The sequence below is a fragment of the Amyelois transitella genome, chromosome 15 (assembly GCF_032362555.1).
Source record: "Amyelois transitella isolate CPQ chromosome 15, ilAmyTran1.1, whole genome shotgun sequence".
NCBI lineage: Eukaryota > Metazoa > Arthropoda > Insecta > Lepidoptera > Pyralidae > Amyelois > Amyelois transitella.
Genome location: NC_083518.1, coordinates 5,586,128 through 5,602,321, shown reverse-complemented (window position 1 = coordinate 5,602,321; position 16,194 = coordinate 5,586,128). Strand labels below are relative to the sequence as shown.

At 33.0% G+C, this 16,194-nt stretch overlaps 1 protein-coding gene across 1 annotated transcript; it reads left to right on the top strand.

Moving 5' to 3' along the window:
• Positions 1-13,843: 13,843 nt before the first annotated feature.
• LOC106138361 (uncharacterized) lies at positions 13,844-15,167 on the top strand. The gene is made up of 3 exons (XM_013339490.2): positions 13,844-14,036; positions 14,384-14,507; positions 14,989-15,167. Exons 1-3 carry the CDS (start codon positions 13,922-13,924, stop codon positions 15,101-15,103), a joined length of 354 nt encoding a protein of 117 aa, XP_013194944.2. The 5' UTR covers positions 13,844-13,921; the 3' UTR covers positions 15,104-15,167.
• Positions 15,168-16,194: the final 1,027 nt, after the last annotated feature.

Here is a 16,194-nt window from a genome sequence, read left to right as displayed (position 1 = left end):
AAGCTCAAATCATCCTCATTTTGTATTATGCATCTCATCATAGCCATATTTAACATTAATATTATTAATATGTTGACAAAGATTACAAAATTTATTATAATAAGATAAAAAAAGAAAAAAACGAAAATGATATGTAAGTACATGTTACAAAGGACTTGTAATCGTGGTACTTTTTGAGGACTAGGTTTACAAGCACTAAGTGTCATGTATTCATCTAACCTTATCTATTGATTGAATATTATTAACAATCATTATATAATATTCAAAACTGTCAACAGGAAACTCTCGACTTTTATGGTAAAATAATAAGCCAATCGCATCAAATAATCTTCAAAGTAAATAAACATCCATTACCTGCTCAGAATATGCAAGTGATTATGTAAATTCACTCGAAATCATAACAGCATCCAGACACGCAAGAAGGAGAGAACAGAAAGTTAAAAACCATATTTCTTAATCCCTTGCAAACAAATATGCTATAAAATTTTTGACCTGATGGGAATAATTGATCACCATTTAATACAATTTAAACATGCATATTTCACATCTTTATCCCTTCCCGGGTAGAGAGAGCCAACAGAGACTGAAAGGCTACGTTCAACTGGATTGTGATTCAAATAATGTCAAAATCTTTTTCTATATTTAGAATTTTTCTTAATACTATTCAGTCTAAGATGATTTTTATCATTGAGTAGGATAATTATAAAATTCTGAATTCTGGAGTCTGTTTTATAAGAAATACTAAAATAAGATGTTTCCTTTTACATTACGCGATTACTTATTGGAAACAAAGACAGTACGGAGATAAAAGCTTACAATGAAGTAGTATTTATAACGTTGATTCTGTATTTTTCATATTTTGTGGTCCATTTCGAAGCGGTTTCCTTGGCAACGTGTGAGGAAATCATGTCGCACATAATCTCACGCGGCTGTACCCCGCGTCGTATCGCATTTTCCAAGTCATAAAACTAAGTGGATTTCGGGACGTTTCAATATTGTTGCGCCTTGCGGTCTTGCTAAGTTTCTTCGTATTGTTCTTATTTATTGTACAAAAACAATTTGAATGGTGCTAGAGATGGACTAAATGGTGAATGAATTATCCAACAGTACATTAGATTTATGAAACATAGAACTAACAAATTTAAATAATTTATAAACAATTTTTATTTTGAATAAACTTTGTACAAGTATAAACAAAGTTAAATGAATCATTTTTATTTAACCAAACAGAAATAAAATCACAGAAAAATACGGTCGAATTGAGAACCTCTTACTTTTTAAAGTCTGTCAAAAACGCGAACGACTTGTACGAGTACATATATTAGCATTTCAAGGATAAGTACAAAATTATATGGCAAATTAATTATCAAATTTTTAAATTGGTTCATATTAATTAATTTTTAATTATAACGTTCAAATGAAATTTAACAAAGACTGGAATCACTAGAGTTCCTTGAATTGAATATGAAGTTTTCGCCACACATTCTCTCATGGTTTTATTGCGAGCAAGCGACGACATATGAAAAACGTGGAACTTCGCTTCGGTCTGGTGAGTCACTTCGACGAAATTATTTACTCAGCGTTGTCGCCCACAGCTAGCTTGGAGGAAAATTTGAAATTTTACTAATTTAGCAATGGATTTTTTTTTAATTTTTAATTTTTAAACTTTTTGACCAATATTTAAAGGCTAGCTCTTGTCGGTGATAGAACTTCATATTATATTGCTCCATATAAACTTGACTAGTATCAATTCATTTGTTTAATGTGGTATTCCAATATTTACTGATATAATTATTAGTTGGTCTAAGTTCAAAAAAGAAACAAAACAAGTGAATAAATTCCTAAATGCCGTTTTTACATGAAATAATTCACTTTAAGATAAATATCAGAAACCTAATTTCTTAAAAAAAAACAAAGAATCAACAAGTAAGATATTTTCAATTTAATATATCCAATAAATTCCAAAGTTTTACCTAAAACGCCACGCTGTTGACACCTAAAATTATGGGAATAATATATGTTAAACCGGAGCAAAGTAAAATTATAGGGCATCATGGCTTACCGGGACACCTGCCCCGGGCAGCTTAGGGCTCTGATCTATAGCCCCATTCGTTATAATTCCAGAACTCCCACAAACCAGCAAACTTATACGTAACTATTCACATGAATACGATAGATTCCAGTCGGTTACTTGTGTTATTTATAGCTTGAATTCAAAATTACTCTCACGCTGGTCTGGTAGCGAAGAAAAAGCAAAATGTACCGACTGGTTCTCTTCCTGTGCATTCGTTAAAGCCAATCAAGGGAAAAGCTCTGAATCTCAACGCTATTACGCCATCCAGCAAAACGTAACCTTTCAGTCTTATGACTAACGTCTATGTCTATATCTCATGTGTAATGGGCTAAAATGTCACACCCAAGACCCGAACCAATCATAATATTTCGCATGTCATTATGCTCTGGCCGAGATTCGAATCCGGGACTTCAGTCTCAAAGTATGCCTTTAACCTTTAATAATTAAGATCCCTCTATACCTATGTCATATAATATGACATAAATAATTTTACGTTTCCAGAATTGAAATAAATGTACTAACATTAATTTGAAATCGACATTTTCCAAATAGCGAATAAAAATTTCGTACACCAGGCTTCAAAATCACATTCCCACATCAAAACAACTTTATATCCAATTCTACCAAAACAATTAAATTAAAAACATTTCGCGAATTTACCCAATTCGCATGTGTTTGTTCGTTATTGATTAAACAAATCACGGGTAGGAACAGCGGCTGTATTAAATTTGTCTGTGGTACACTTTCCAACAAAAGTTTTGAACTAAAGCATTGTGAATTGTGAACGGAACAGTTTTCTCCTAACGGTCCTTAATTTTCCTGGAGTGTACCACTCTTTCGAGGTAATCCGGGTTCGTATAAATTGTTTATGAACTACACACACATACAAGCTCAAATGGGATGACGTATTTATAGTATCGATTCAATTAGGTTGTTTCTCATTTAATGTGCCTTTTGATGTTTTCAGTTTAAACAAAATGCCTGACGAAATAGTTTGTAATTTAAAGGATTGGCCTTTGAATTGTCCATGGACAATTCAACTCAATATTACCCTTAACATGTTAAGGGTAATATTGATTTTAAATACTTCATTGGAGGGATCGATAGGTGGATCAAACTGTACAATGATATTCTCTAGTTCAGCCAATCCTCAAATGACAAAGATTCAAAGAGATTAAAAGAATATAAACTCATTGTATAAATAATTGGGCATCATTGCAAAAAGGAGATTTACATACAGCCCCATAATCGACGAGCAAATTTTTATATATAGCCCAAGTGGCATTAAGAATTTCAAAACAGAATACCTACAAATATCAATAACGTCGTTATGTAGTGATATTGTAAAACATCTTCAATCTGACAAATCCATGAGTCCATTTCGTAGTTTTTGTCACGGAAAATGTGATTTCCGGTACATTAGGCAGCTCTCGCATCGAGGACAGACAAAAAGTTAACACCGATTTGTAGCGAACCCACGAGATGAAATATTGGAACTAACCTGAATAAGTGGTCTTTGAATCATTTTGTTGAATGAAGGTTCTGAACCTTTGTTAAAAAAATGCCTCAGTGGTTCGCATCCGTAGGAACTTTAGTAATTTAAATTTAAATATTTTTTTAAAAGATTAAACGTGACTGCAGCCTAACCACAGATGTTTAATTCCCAAAGCACTGACACGTAAGTTGAACAAAACTATACTCTATGGACGCTGCGCATAAGACTTTTTTATAAGAAAATGTCTACTTATATGCCATGCTATAAATGAAATGATTAAAAAATAATATAGTTCGTGTACCATGAAAATCGTCATTCTTTTAGGTGATAAAAACTTAATTAAAAAATAATAAATACGTAAAGAACTTCAAATCAAAATACGAGTAATACTTACCTATAATAAAATATAATAAACATTGAAACACATCTTGTGTATATCTCATATCATAAAATACTTCTATCTAGTAATCCATTTGTACTTTTTCTGTAGAACGTATTCTGTATCCACGTTTTGTTTTCATATTTCACTGTCCGTTACCCAGTTCATTAATTAAACAGAAATGAAGTAAATTTATACGGTTTCATATCGCAGTTTTGACGTTAACTTCTGAATGTATTTTAGAATTATTCTGACTTTATTTTAAGAAAGTTACTAACATAATATTTAACATAATTTAATCTACATTAAATTTGCAGAAAAGCTTTGTATATCTCCTGAAAATCATATAGAAGTAAATACAGCAAGTATTTCAAAAACCCTAAGTTTACGTAAAATAACATATTCACAAACATTATTACATTATAATATCAAGTAAACATGTTTTTGCAGCATATTGACTGACGTAATACATACATAAAATCACGCTTCTGCTTGTAAGGATCCCTTGTATACTTCCGAGCCGATTTATCCCTTTGGTTGGCTCAAAAAAATAAAAATAAACTTACTTCAATATATACTTATTCGTGTAACAAGATAAATTATGCGAAAAGATAAAAAAAATTTCATAAAGGCATTACTTCAAGTCAATACTTGAACATCATTCAAGCCTCATCATTGTTATATTTCATTCATTTAATAACTTTTTCGCGCGTATTGTTAAGAGGATATAACTGGTGCTCTAATATTGATATATTCCTTTATCTTTTTATAATAGCATAAATAAATAAAAAAACATATTGAACACACACATACATATTGGTATTACGACTTTTCCGCTTTCAGGATTAGCTGATCTAATTATTGTCTTGAAAAGACTCCAAAACCATATTCAGAAGTATAAGAAGTAATTTGCAAAATTAACAAAACGGAAGAAAAATTACAGGTTTTCTTCACTTGTCCACTCATTTGTTCTAGTCTTTCTGTTTTATATATCCTAGTGCTTCCTCTTAAACGGACAAATATATTCGCGAGGTCCGCTTAATACTCACACGTAATGTAAAGTTACACAGCACGAGGAATTTGCGAAAATATCAACAGTCGCCCCTCTGTTTGCGTTAGATATTTGAAGTAAGCAAGCAATTGGGGAAAAAATCCCTTATTGACTAAACGTGTCTTTCTGAAGGTAAAACTTTTTACATAAATCCCATCGCAATGTCGACGCGAAGCGGGATTTATTTTAAAAGCAGTTTTTTATATGAAAAGCATGTAAAATAAACAGGAAAAAAATTTAATTGTGAAATTGTTTTTCGTAGAAAAACAGCAGTTGTGCTAACATACCTATACTTACGAAACATACTATAATACTAGCGTTATTGTAAAAATAATATTGAATACTGCTACGTCCTTCGATTTCGAAAGAACGATTTCATCTAGACCGAGATCATCAACAGCCTGTCATCATTTGTATTTTGGGTGTTGTATATTTCAATAAGTACTGTCAATAGTGCCGTGTGGTTCCCGGCACCAATATAGAAAAAATAGGACCACTCCATCTCGTTCCCATGGATGTCGTAAAAGGCGAATAAGGGATAGACTTATAAACTTGGGATTCTTTTTTTAGGAGATGGGCTAGCAACCTGTCACTATTTGAATCTCAATTCTATCATCAAGACAAGAAGCTGAACGTGGCCTATCAGTCTTTACTAAGTTATTACTAAGTTTGATAATATTAATTGAACTTACAAACAAGCGTACTATCTCGCTCAAAAAACGCGCTCAAAATACTTTAAAACATAGAAGTACATGAAAAACCTTACCTCGCCCGTCCCCACATAAACCCTGGATATCAGTGTTCGTTTTACGGCCATACTCGAACAACCCGGCTACATATTTAAACAGCTCTTAGGCGGATGGTATTGGATATCATATCTTTATTTGGGTCGTACCTGCAATGGCTGGTAGCACGTTCGCCCCTGAATTATAAATTGTTTTAAAGAATGTGAAGTGTACAGGTTGGAAGCCGTTTATTGCGGTAGCAGTTCTAAAGTTGGCTTGGAATACTGACATTTAAAAATACTCGTTTATTTTCTGTTCCGGATCAATTTATGTCACAGCAGCTACACTTTCATGAATTTTTCAAAATCAGTAACATAGTTAGTGGGTACCAAATTCGGCCTAAACGTGGCCTATCTGTCTTTTCAAGACTGTTGGGTCTGTCTGGGTTTCTCTGAGTCTACCTTACAAGGTATAAAATATATAGACGTGACCATATGTATATGTATATGTACCAAATTCATTTCTTGTGTTGGTTCTTAATTTTGCCAAACATTTTCACAAAACATCGACATATTTCCGCAGTTTCAGTGTGTTGTATTGTTCATTTATGTTTGTCTTTCCAAAACCAACTTGAAAAGTTACTGTGAATCATCATTGTACAGGTGTTACGAGTATCATTATGAGCTGCAATATTTTTTAGGTATTTGTGTCTCATTATTTAACAAGAGCCATTCTTTCGTTCCAAATTCTATGCCGCGACTCTTCGATACTTATATTACCAGTATATTTAGATGATGATTTTACTTAAATAGTTACTTTACATATGTATAAGCAACAAGTTTACGGTTCAAAACAGGATGCCTTCAGCGAGGAAATGATATATTGCCTTAAATTCCTCAGAACAGCCAACAGCCATGAAATAGGGTGTAATTACATGACGACAGGCTCGATGTCTATAAATTATTTTGATCGTAATTATTTAGTGCAGTGACACAGAAGCTGTAAATGCCACCGCCTATCACACAGGAGGTACATACATATATACAATTACGGTTCTATTCCTATCCTTATGGAGTAGACAAAGCCTGCAGTCTCAAAAAGAGTGAAAGACGTTCAGCTATATGGCTGAAATTCAAATAGAAACAGGAGTAGTTAGTTATATTTACGTCATAAACAGAATAAACTGAAAATATAGGTATATTAAAATTATATTTTTATTTAAGAACGTACGGTAGAAACCGCAACAAGATGGTTAGATGACTGCACATTAATCGAAATAATATTAGTCTCATCTTATTCTGTGGATGACTGCAAGGACGTAGCAGATGTTTCGATTGTTATAAAGCATGCAGAGCTGGAGATCTTGGTACGGACGGTCGCAACCAGGACAAAACAGATTTTTAATCTTTCAATTTTCGATTTTTAAATAGTGCGAAAAGGAAACGACAAAGAAGATTCAGCAGAAAAAAGGATGCTCCTCGGTGTAACGAAATGCTTTAAGGGTAAACAAGTTATTAAATAGGACACGGCGGGGCACGGGCGCCTCTCGTTAAGGGGAGGCGCCGCGGTGGCGGCCTCATGCAAGGAAAGAGGATTCATCACGGCATTTTTGATTAACTGTCATAGAGGACTGCAGTTTATAGGTCAATGAGAGGTCAGACATCAATCATTTCTAAGATTTTATTTGCGAGCCTTAATGCCTACGCGTAGGACTGAGTAATCGACGCTTCACATTAAGAGAAGGCGCCGCGGTGGCGATCGTCGTTGTTTAACAATGGCAGCCGTGTAAGGCTGACATCACAGATATATTTACATTACAACATGATACTTCAGGAGCAAGGTTCAACAATGCAGTACAGCGAGACTTATGTAATAAGCGAACTGAAGTCTGATCCTCGGAACCACATCAATCCTTCGGGATTTACTGGCTTACTTAGTTTATTTAGTACTGGCAACACAGGCCCTAGAAACCGCCGCTGTGTTCAGCGCGATTCTAACTAGTGTTTGGCGTTAAAAAAACTAAGAAACTCATAGAACGAGGTTGCAGTTTCATTGGTCAAAAATAGATCAGACACCAAATCATAAAGATTTTTATTTACCTAAGTACTAGATTTAATACTTACGCGTATATACCAATTGTCATTGTGATACCTATTGTCTGGATGCCTCTTAAGAGAAGGCGCCGCTTTGGCGACCTGGTAAGAAATAAGGTTTCATGGGCCACCATGAAACCTTATTTACTTACGCAATGATATTTAATCAAATATGCCAATATTTGATTAAATATCATTGCGTTGGAGCACCACATAATTATTTATAGGACTATTGTAGTAGTATAATAGTAACTTATAAAACTACAGTAGGTAATAGGAATAAGAAAATAAAAATCATCAATAAATTATTATTGCACCAAAAATCACCAGGACAGTGTCCACAACTTTAATGAAGGGGGTAGCTAGGAGGTCATCTATATCTGTTATTAAATACACATTTATAATACAACTTTCCATTAATACCACAGTATTGCCGCTAATGAAACAAGCTATTACAATTTATGTTCGGGTCGTGCAAACCTAAATTTTCTTAGTTTTGCTTGCACCGTGTTACTGAAACGACTACCAGACTGATGTGATTTCAACCAGAGTAAAAATGTTACGTATTTAAATAGCAGTACCTATTCGTTTTGTAAAAGAATAACTGATTCAATAAAAAATATATGAGAAACATGTTGATTAGTTTAATATTATAGTTTTAAGTGCCGTGTGGTTCCCGGCAACAATACAAAAAAGAATAGGACCACTCCATCCCTTTCCAATGGATGTCGTAAAAGGCGACTAAGGGATAGGCTTACAAACTTGAGATTCTTTTTTAGGCGATAGGCTAGCAACCTGTCACTAGTTGAATCTCATTTCTATCGTTAAGCCAAATAGCTGAACGTGGCCATTCGGTCTTTTCAAGACTGTTGGCTCTGTCTACCCCGCAAGGGATATGGACGTGACCATATGTATGTATGTATGTTATAGTTTTAATAATAATCGTTTACAACAATTAATTATTATATGAAATAATTGAAATTGCTAATACTGAAATAGCGTTGATTTCGTTATTAAATTAAAGTGGTTTAACACTAGGATTTCAGTGTTTTATTGATTTTAGGCACGACTGTGGCTTCATGTGCTTACGAATAATTAAGAAGATTTTCGAGTAAATCTTTACTTCTATAAGTACTATTATTATAAATGCTGCTCGCATGTCTGCCTGCCTGTTGCGATGTCATGGTCACGGCTATACCGCTGGCCTTCTGGAATTTTTTACGAATACATTTAATTATCCGAAGTCAACTAACGCTTTTCTTTGGGAAAAACGTTATTATTTAAAAAGTTAAATAATAACGTTTTTCCCAAAGAAAAGCAGTGTTGTTCATTTCAAACAGTACAAAGGTACTGTATGAAATGAACAACAAGAGTTCAATAAATTTATTGATTTCCTCCATATTTTACGATAAGGACCATATTTAATGTGTTCACACACTCCGCTTCTGTGGAACACTAGTTTAATGAGCCTCAGTTTGTTAGTTACCGGAGATTTTTTTCTGTATGTGTTTGGCACAATATGCAGTACATTACTTTTTTATTTTTGATTTTAATTTTAATACGTGAGTTCCCAGTTGCATTCCCAACTCGCTCCAGGTTTTGACTGAGTTTTTTCAGGAAGTCACTCAGCAAAGTGTCGTTGGGGTAGTAAATAAAATGGTTTGATTTTTCGAGCACTTTGGAACAGGCTTGCTTTCTTTAAATTCGGAAACAAAAAAAAAACTAACTAAATGACATACTTAGGCTTACAAAACCTGCCTATCTGCTAAATTTTATCCATTAGTCAAAACGTTTTAAACGAAGGTTTATGCGTTTTATAATTTGCTTGAAACACAATTCTTAGAAATGTGATAAAAAGATAAAAACCAGATTCAATTGCAATTCTACTGAAAACCAACTAGATGTTTGGAACTGTAAGCATTTTGTGAAGTTAATTGTTTCTATTAAATTATGCATTCAATTCCAGCTCTTTACACATTCGGTGGGATTGAACATTTTCATACTTAGCAAAGCTTGCTCTAACACTATCGTATATAAAAGAGAATTTCAGATAATATTAGGCTTTAGTGCGCCAGCTGTCTTCAGTCAACTAAATATTAATTGTACTATTAAACTACTATTACAAACCAACCCCAAAGCCACTAATATAATCAACACTACCAGAAGCAGGACGCAAAGCAATTAAAAAGCATCTTTAGATAATGCTGGCAACCCAATTGCTTGATGAAGAAATTTGAGCGCACGTGGCGCCTTATATTAAGGGGGATGACTTCGGTATATTACCGATGGTACAGAAATATAAGCAACACTATGCAAATATTTGACAAGAGACGAACGTAAATTAATCAGATGTTTTGCCAACCAATTAGCTTATTCTCAGACAATGGAATTCGCTATTCAACAATATTTGGTGAATTTTTACTACTTTTTTTTGTAAGAAAGTTTTAAGTATTGATAAATGGCTAAGCCACTTCTTTTCTTGCCACTTATCTGTACTCTCCTTATTTTGTGGCCTCGGTAAGACATTCATACCATCCGACGCCACTCCTATTAAGGCTTACGCTTCATATTAACTGGTGTCGAGTAAATATATATTTCAATAACTTTAACAACAATTTTATATTGCGTCGTGCATTTTTTATCACGACCTGACATAAAAGTTAATATACCAAAATTTTAAATAACTCCTGCTCGAATTATGTTAGCTATGAAATAAATCATAAAGCGAAATTGTTTATTATTCAATTCCATACACCGCTCTCTGCCAGTCAGTTTTTTTTTGTCTGGTTTCAATCTGCTTGATTAAATACGTAAGCTCAAAGTCGTAGGTATCGGATAAAAGATCAAACAGAGATACATATCATAGACTTTTGTAATTACTTTGTTTACATAATACTTGATATTGCATTTTAAACAACGTCTACCCCAGTATAGCCGGGTTACCTATAATTACTAGGGGGCTTAATGGCCGTTAAAAACGTGACGCCCCAAGATACTCTACGTTTTGCTGAAATTAAACCAGCGCTATAGTTGCCAACACCAATGCTTCTCAAACTGGAAACCAATGGCAGTTCAGTCATGGAAAAATATAGCACTTGTTTTAATTTTTGTTTTATGACTAACTAGGATCTAATATGGTGACAAAAATATATAAGGCAACTAACTATTTTTCTATTGCTAGACATGTTTCAATAAAATTTCAGCTTCATAAATCATTTTTATAAAGTTTTTTTAAAACCTTTTTAGCAACAAAAACAATTTAAAAGTTATAGCAGAGTTTTTGCACTTAAGGTACACTGTAAATTTATTAATATTTTTTTTTAATAATGACTCAAAAGTAATATTACATCTAAGAAAATTTTAATGAGAATATTTAAGATTTAGAAAATACTTGAGAACCTGTGCCTGCCTTCTGAGATAAATAATAATTTTATAACGAAAAATAAATTGCATTCAATGAAAATTAAAACTGGTGCTATAGTTAATAAAAACATTCAAGAAAATTAAGTCATTATATTATTCCAATAATGATATTTTGGTTGGAGTTAATTTATAAAAGTTATATTTAAAAGGTTAGCTTGATAGGTTATTTTAACTATGCCTTTAAGCAAAATCTTATTAAGCTAATCATGGCCTTCGAGTTATTTTTACACGAACGACTTAGTCTAAAAACACACATACGTATATATCCCAGTAAGGGATAAATACGTATGTGTTTCTTCTATAAACATACATACATAAAATCACGCCTTTTTCCCGGAGGGGTAGGCAGAGACTACCTCTTTTTTACTTGCTACGATCTCTGCATATTTCCTTCGCTTCATCCACATTCATAACTCTCTTCATGCAAGCTCGGCGGTTTCGGATACTTTTGACTTCGATAAACTAACTACTTATGTAAATTGGTTTGATAGATTTTTGTATGCGGCTTTTTACAAAGTAACAATTCGAATATAATTATTAAAGAGTATCGGAAGAAATCCTGGCTTTAATTTTCTACTGACTCATGAATTCACTGTTAAAAATTTCGACACTCGGATCACCCAGTTCCCAGAAGATGAATATTACGCGCAGAAAATCTCGTTTGCATTGCAATCCAATTGTTTGAACAGTGCAATGTGAGGTCGTGTTCCTTTTCAATATTCAGACTACTACAGTTTCGTGATAGGCTAGAAAAAAGAGATTGCACCATCTGGTATTCTTCCCTCGTAGATTATATTAAAATTGGTGACAGAACTAGGCTGAAGATGATTTTCTAAATTTTCTAGGCGTGGTCTAGAACTTTGCTCTTTTTTAAAATCACTTTTACCGTTTTATCAGGGATAATATATTTGTCAAAAAACCGTAGGTATATTTCAAATTTTGTGATATTTATTTTACTAATAAAAAAATACGAATGTTTGTGGTATGTGTTTAATTTTTACTCTTTCCAGTAGATTTTCTACTGGATGGATTTTAATGAAATTTAGTACACGGCTAGAATGTAACCTGAAATAACATAGAAAATACTTTTTATCTTGTAATTCTCACGGAAGGAAAGCCCCGGAAAGCATTGATTTTATTTATATTTGTGTTGTAAACAGCATTAAAATTAGCTCAGACGAAATCAAAAGACTTCCTAACCCTAAGTTAAACTAGTTAGAGGTTCAATATTGTTGGAACTCAAACTTAAGGCTTCTTCAAATTCAATTTACTTCGCGAAGCTTATAAGATTTAAAAAGTTGTTTTAGTAACAGGAAGAGAACTGTGATGAGAAACTAAAAGAGAATATGTTAGCGCATCTGGGAATAGATAAATAAAAACACCAGACGGATGTAGAGCTGCAGGAATGCTTTTAAATCCTTGGGGTAAGCTATTTTTTTTTTAAATAGTATCACCAACAGCATACATATAAAACATGTATAGAGTGAGGTTAGAAACTAGAATAAGTACTTATATTATGGGTGACCACAACATTCGTAACGTGGAGGACTTACAAAATAATTGATAGACTATTAATTGTGAGTTACTTATGAATGGGAAAGAAAGAGGAAAAGAAATGATCTTATCTAAGATCTTTAATACATATTAATTTATAGATAAACAAGATAATTATTTGCCAAAGTTCTTTTTCTTTAAAAAGAGGTATTTTATGTAAAAAAACGCGTTATATTTTTTCGTTATTCTGTTCTTTTACAGAATAACGAAAAAATATAACGCGTTTTTGGGAAAAAATTGATCTGACTTCAAACCACCATTTTATTTCTTTATAGGAAGAGCCGAATGACAAACGGCCCACAGCAAGCTCCGATTGGGCCGTTTTATTGAGTTATTATCGGGGATCGGATTTATTTTATGTACACGGTTACAACTGGTTTATTTGACAAATGGATTCGTTTCATGTTTTAAATTGTTTGCAGTATTTTTTATACATGAGCAAATATCGCGATCCGGCAGATTATTAACAGCATATTCATAATGTATGTTTCTAGTATATACCTATTTTATTTTTCATTTTATTAAAAAATTAACATATTCATAATGTACATATGTTTCTACTACATATGTATTTTTTATGGGCAATAAAGATAATTTGTATTGTATTGTATAAATATTTTAATTATAGCTAGACTTAACCTTTTATCTAGATAATATTTTACCAGAATAAACAGTTTATACTATACTTTAACATATACCTACCTTCCTAAGAGAAAAGGAAAATGAGATTTTCTAGTAGTTTGTGAAGTAAGAAAAGTATATACTTACAGTAAGAGTTATTAAGATTCAAAATTTCCAGCTGGTAATTAAACTACAGAAATGAAATACAAGATCATAACCTTGAATCCATTTGGAACCATCATTTGCGATGAACGCGTCATTGTCACCACTCACCAGTACCTTCTATATTTTTTAGTCTTACGAATCCAAATTAAAGAATTTGAAGTCTCAGTTCCGTACACACTTTATTTTTTAGAGTTGTGTCTGTGTTTACCATACGGCAAATACTCGAGAACAGGAAAACCGAACTTATAAAATATGTTGATTCTAGTTTGCATATCAGTGCAATACGTGTGTTCTGGACACTGGCACGTGTATGAGAATTCTGCTTGATTCGTCACTTAAAAATGTTCTCAATAAGATTTGTAGCGACTTTGTTTCTACTAGTTTTATTTGTACTGGTAAAGGATACTTATGGAGCACAAGCTATAAGAAAACCTGTTCCTAAACCGGCCGAATTTGGTAAGTACAGAATGTTTAGATAACCATACCCGAACAGTCTTTACTTTTTATAATTTGGGATACATACATATCACACCTTTATCCAATAAGGGAAGATAGAGCTACCAGTCCTGAAAAGACTTAAAAAGTCCCGGTTAGCTGGATAACTTGGCATTCGGATAGTTACAGGATGCTTATCGCCCTAAGAATAATCCTAAGTTTATAAGCAATGCATTGATCTTTTCGTAAGGTAGCAAGCTTATAATCAAAAATAAAATATATTAAATTAAGATATTTATCTTAATTTTAAATACTTCATTTACCAAAGAAACTTCGTATAATGCTAACAATCAATTTAAACTTTTCAGCCGACCAAGAAGGATGCTATGATCCAGACTTGAATAAAGTACTCGCCTTTAACATACCATACTCACCTCCAGACAAGTGTTCTAGATATTTGTGCAAAGAAAACGGAGACATTATCATTAGCACGTAAGTTTTCATTTTGTTAATTTCTGTAACATTACATCATTAGGCAAACATATTGACCATATGTTATTACACGCACATGATAACGGCGCATATGTTTCCAACATATGTTAGCTTTTTGTTTATTTTATATATGTATGTTACCTACATACTTATTAAATTATACTACTCACATTCATCAGTGTATCATCATCTTCCTGGTTTCGTTCTCACTTCTCTGGAAAGGAACCTTTGAGCCTGCCTATGAGTCACAAAACTATGACCCATGGTTTTCCTGTAGGATGATTCCTTTTCTCCCTTTTTCTTTTTCTGATAAAAAATCTGTACATGTAAAGGCGAGCACACAAAAAAAGGTCACGGCGAGCACCAAGTGGTAAAACAAGAAACTCTTCAAAGTTTTAAATTTTATGTGCCTGCTTTGACGCTGCTTTTGCTCCAATTTTGGTGTGCTTAAGACCTTAAATTTATTATTTTATTTTTTCAGTTGCGGTGCCATATACGTGCCGGAAGGTGAGGTTCTGCTGAAAGGAAACATAGCACTGCCTTATCCGGATTGCTGCGACTCTATCGATATGTCTCATAAACCTAAAAATTCCTAAAATGTAAAACATATTATGTTGTACATACTAATATGCTTAAAAATATATCGTTTTCTTAACAATATGGAACACTATTTATTTATTTTACTCACCAATTCACTTTCACCAGAAAACACAGAAATGATATACAACAGGGAGCGTTGTACCTTCTGTACACATAGTCTTCTTATTTCTGAAGAAGAACTCATTTCAGCAGACTCGAGAAAGAAGATTTAATAAATTGCGCCAAACAAGCCTTCGAATAAACACGGATAACACAATGCGATTTGTTTGGTTAGGTTTATCTGCTTTCAGTACCTACATTACTAAATCAGTCAATATTTCCTATACGAAACATCAATATTTTTTTAAAAAAAGCAATAGGAATACAAACATAAATAAAACACTATCTTATTTACTGAATTACTCGGAGATAAAGGAAACAAGTTTCTATCAGTGGTAATTTCATCTAAAGGAGGGTGACCAAAGCAATAGAAAAAATAAATTGGGAGGGCTCTCGCCCCCCTTGGCTACAGTACCTAAATGAAATTTATGCGAATAACTCATATCGTAATTTCTAATATTTGATGAGTTATTTTCTTATTTTATTCCTGTGTAAGGCTTTAATATTTTTAAAAGGTTTGGTGACCTTTGGTTATAATTGAAGGATATAAACACAAATTAACGGGAACAATATAAAACAAAAGTAGACAGGACCACTCGATATTTTTTCATGAGGCTTCTTCATCTAGTTCTATCTAGTAGATAATATATTTTGGAATGGTACTGAAAAGTGATGATGATGAAGTATTATAAGCTCATCATTTTTTGATGCTCCGTTTCTGTACAGAGTAACCCAAGACTATGACCAGGAGCCTAAAGTTAGGTTAGTTAGTTAAGTATTTATACGAAACTGATCAGTACATTTACATATCTACTACTTTTGTACATTAAAAAGTCGATTTCAAAAACAGAGATCTAATTTAAAAAGTTGGTAAAAGATAACGTCGTTTGTAATTTATGACGTCATTGCGGCGAAATTAAATGAAAAATGCAGCGGCGCGGATTTTCACACGCATTTAATGTTCCAGCCGCCGAGCTGCTGAAAGCCG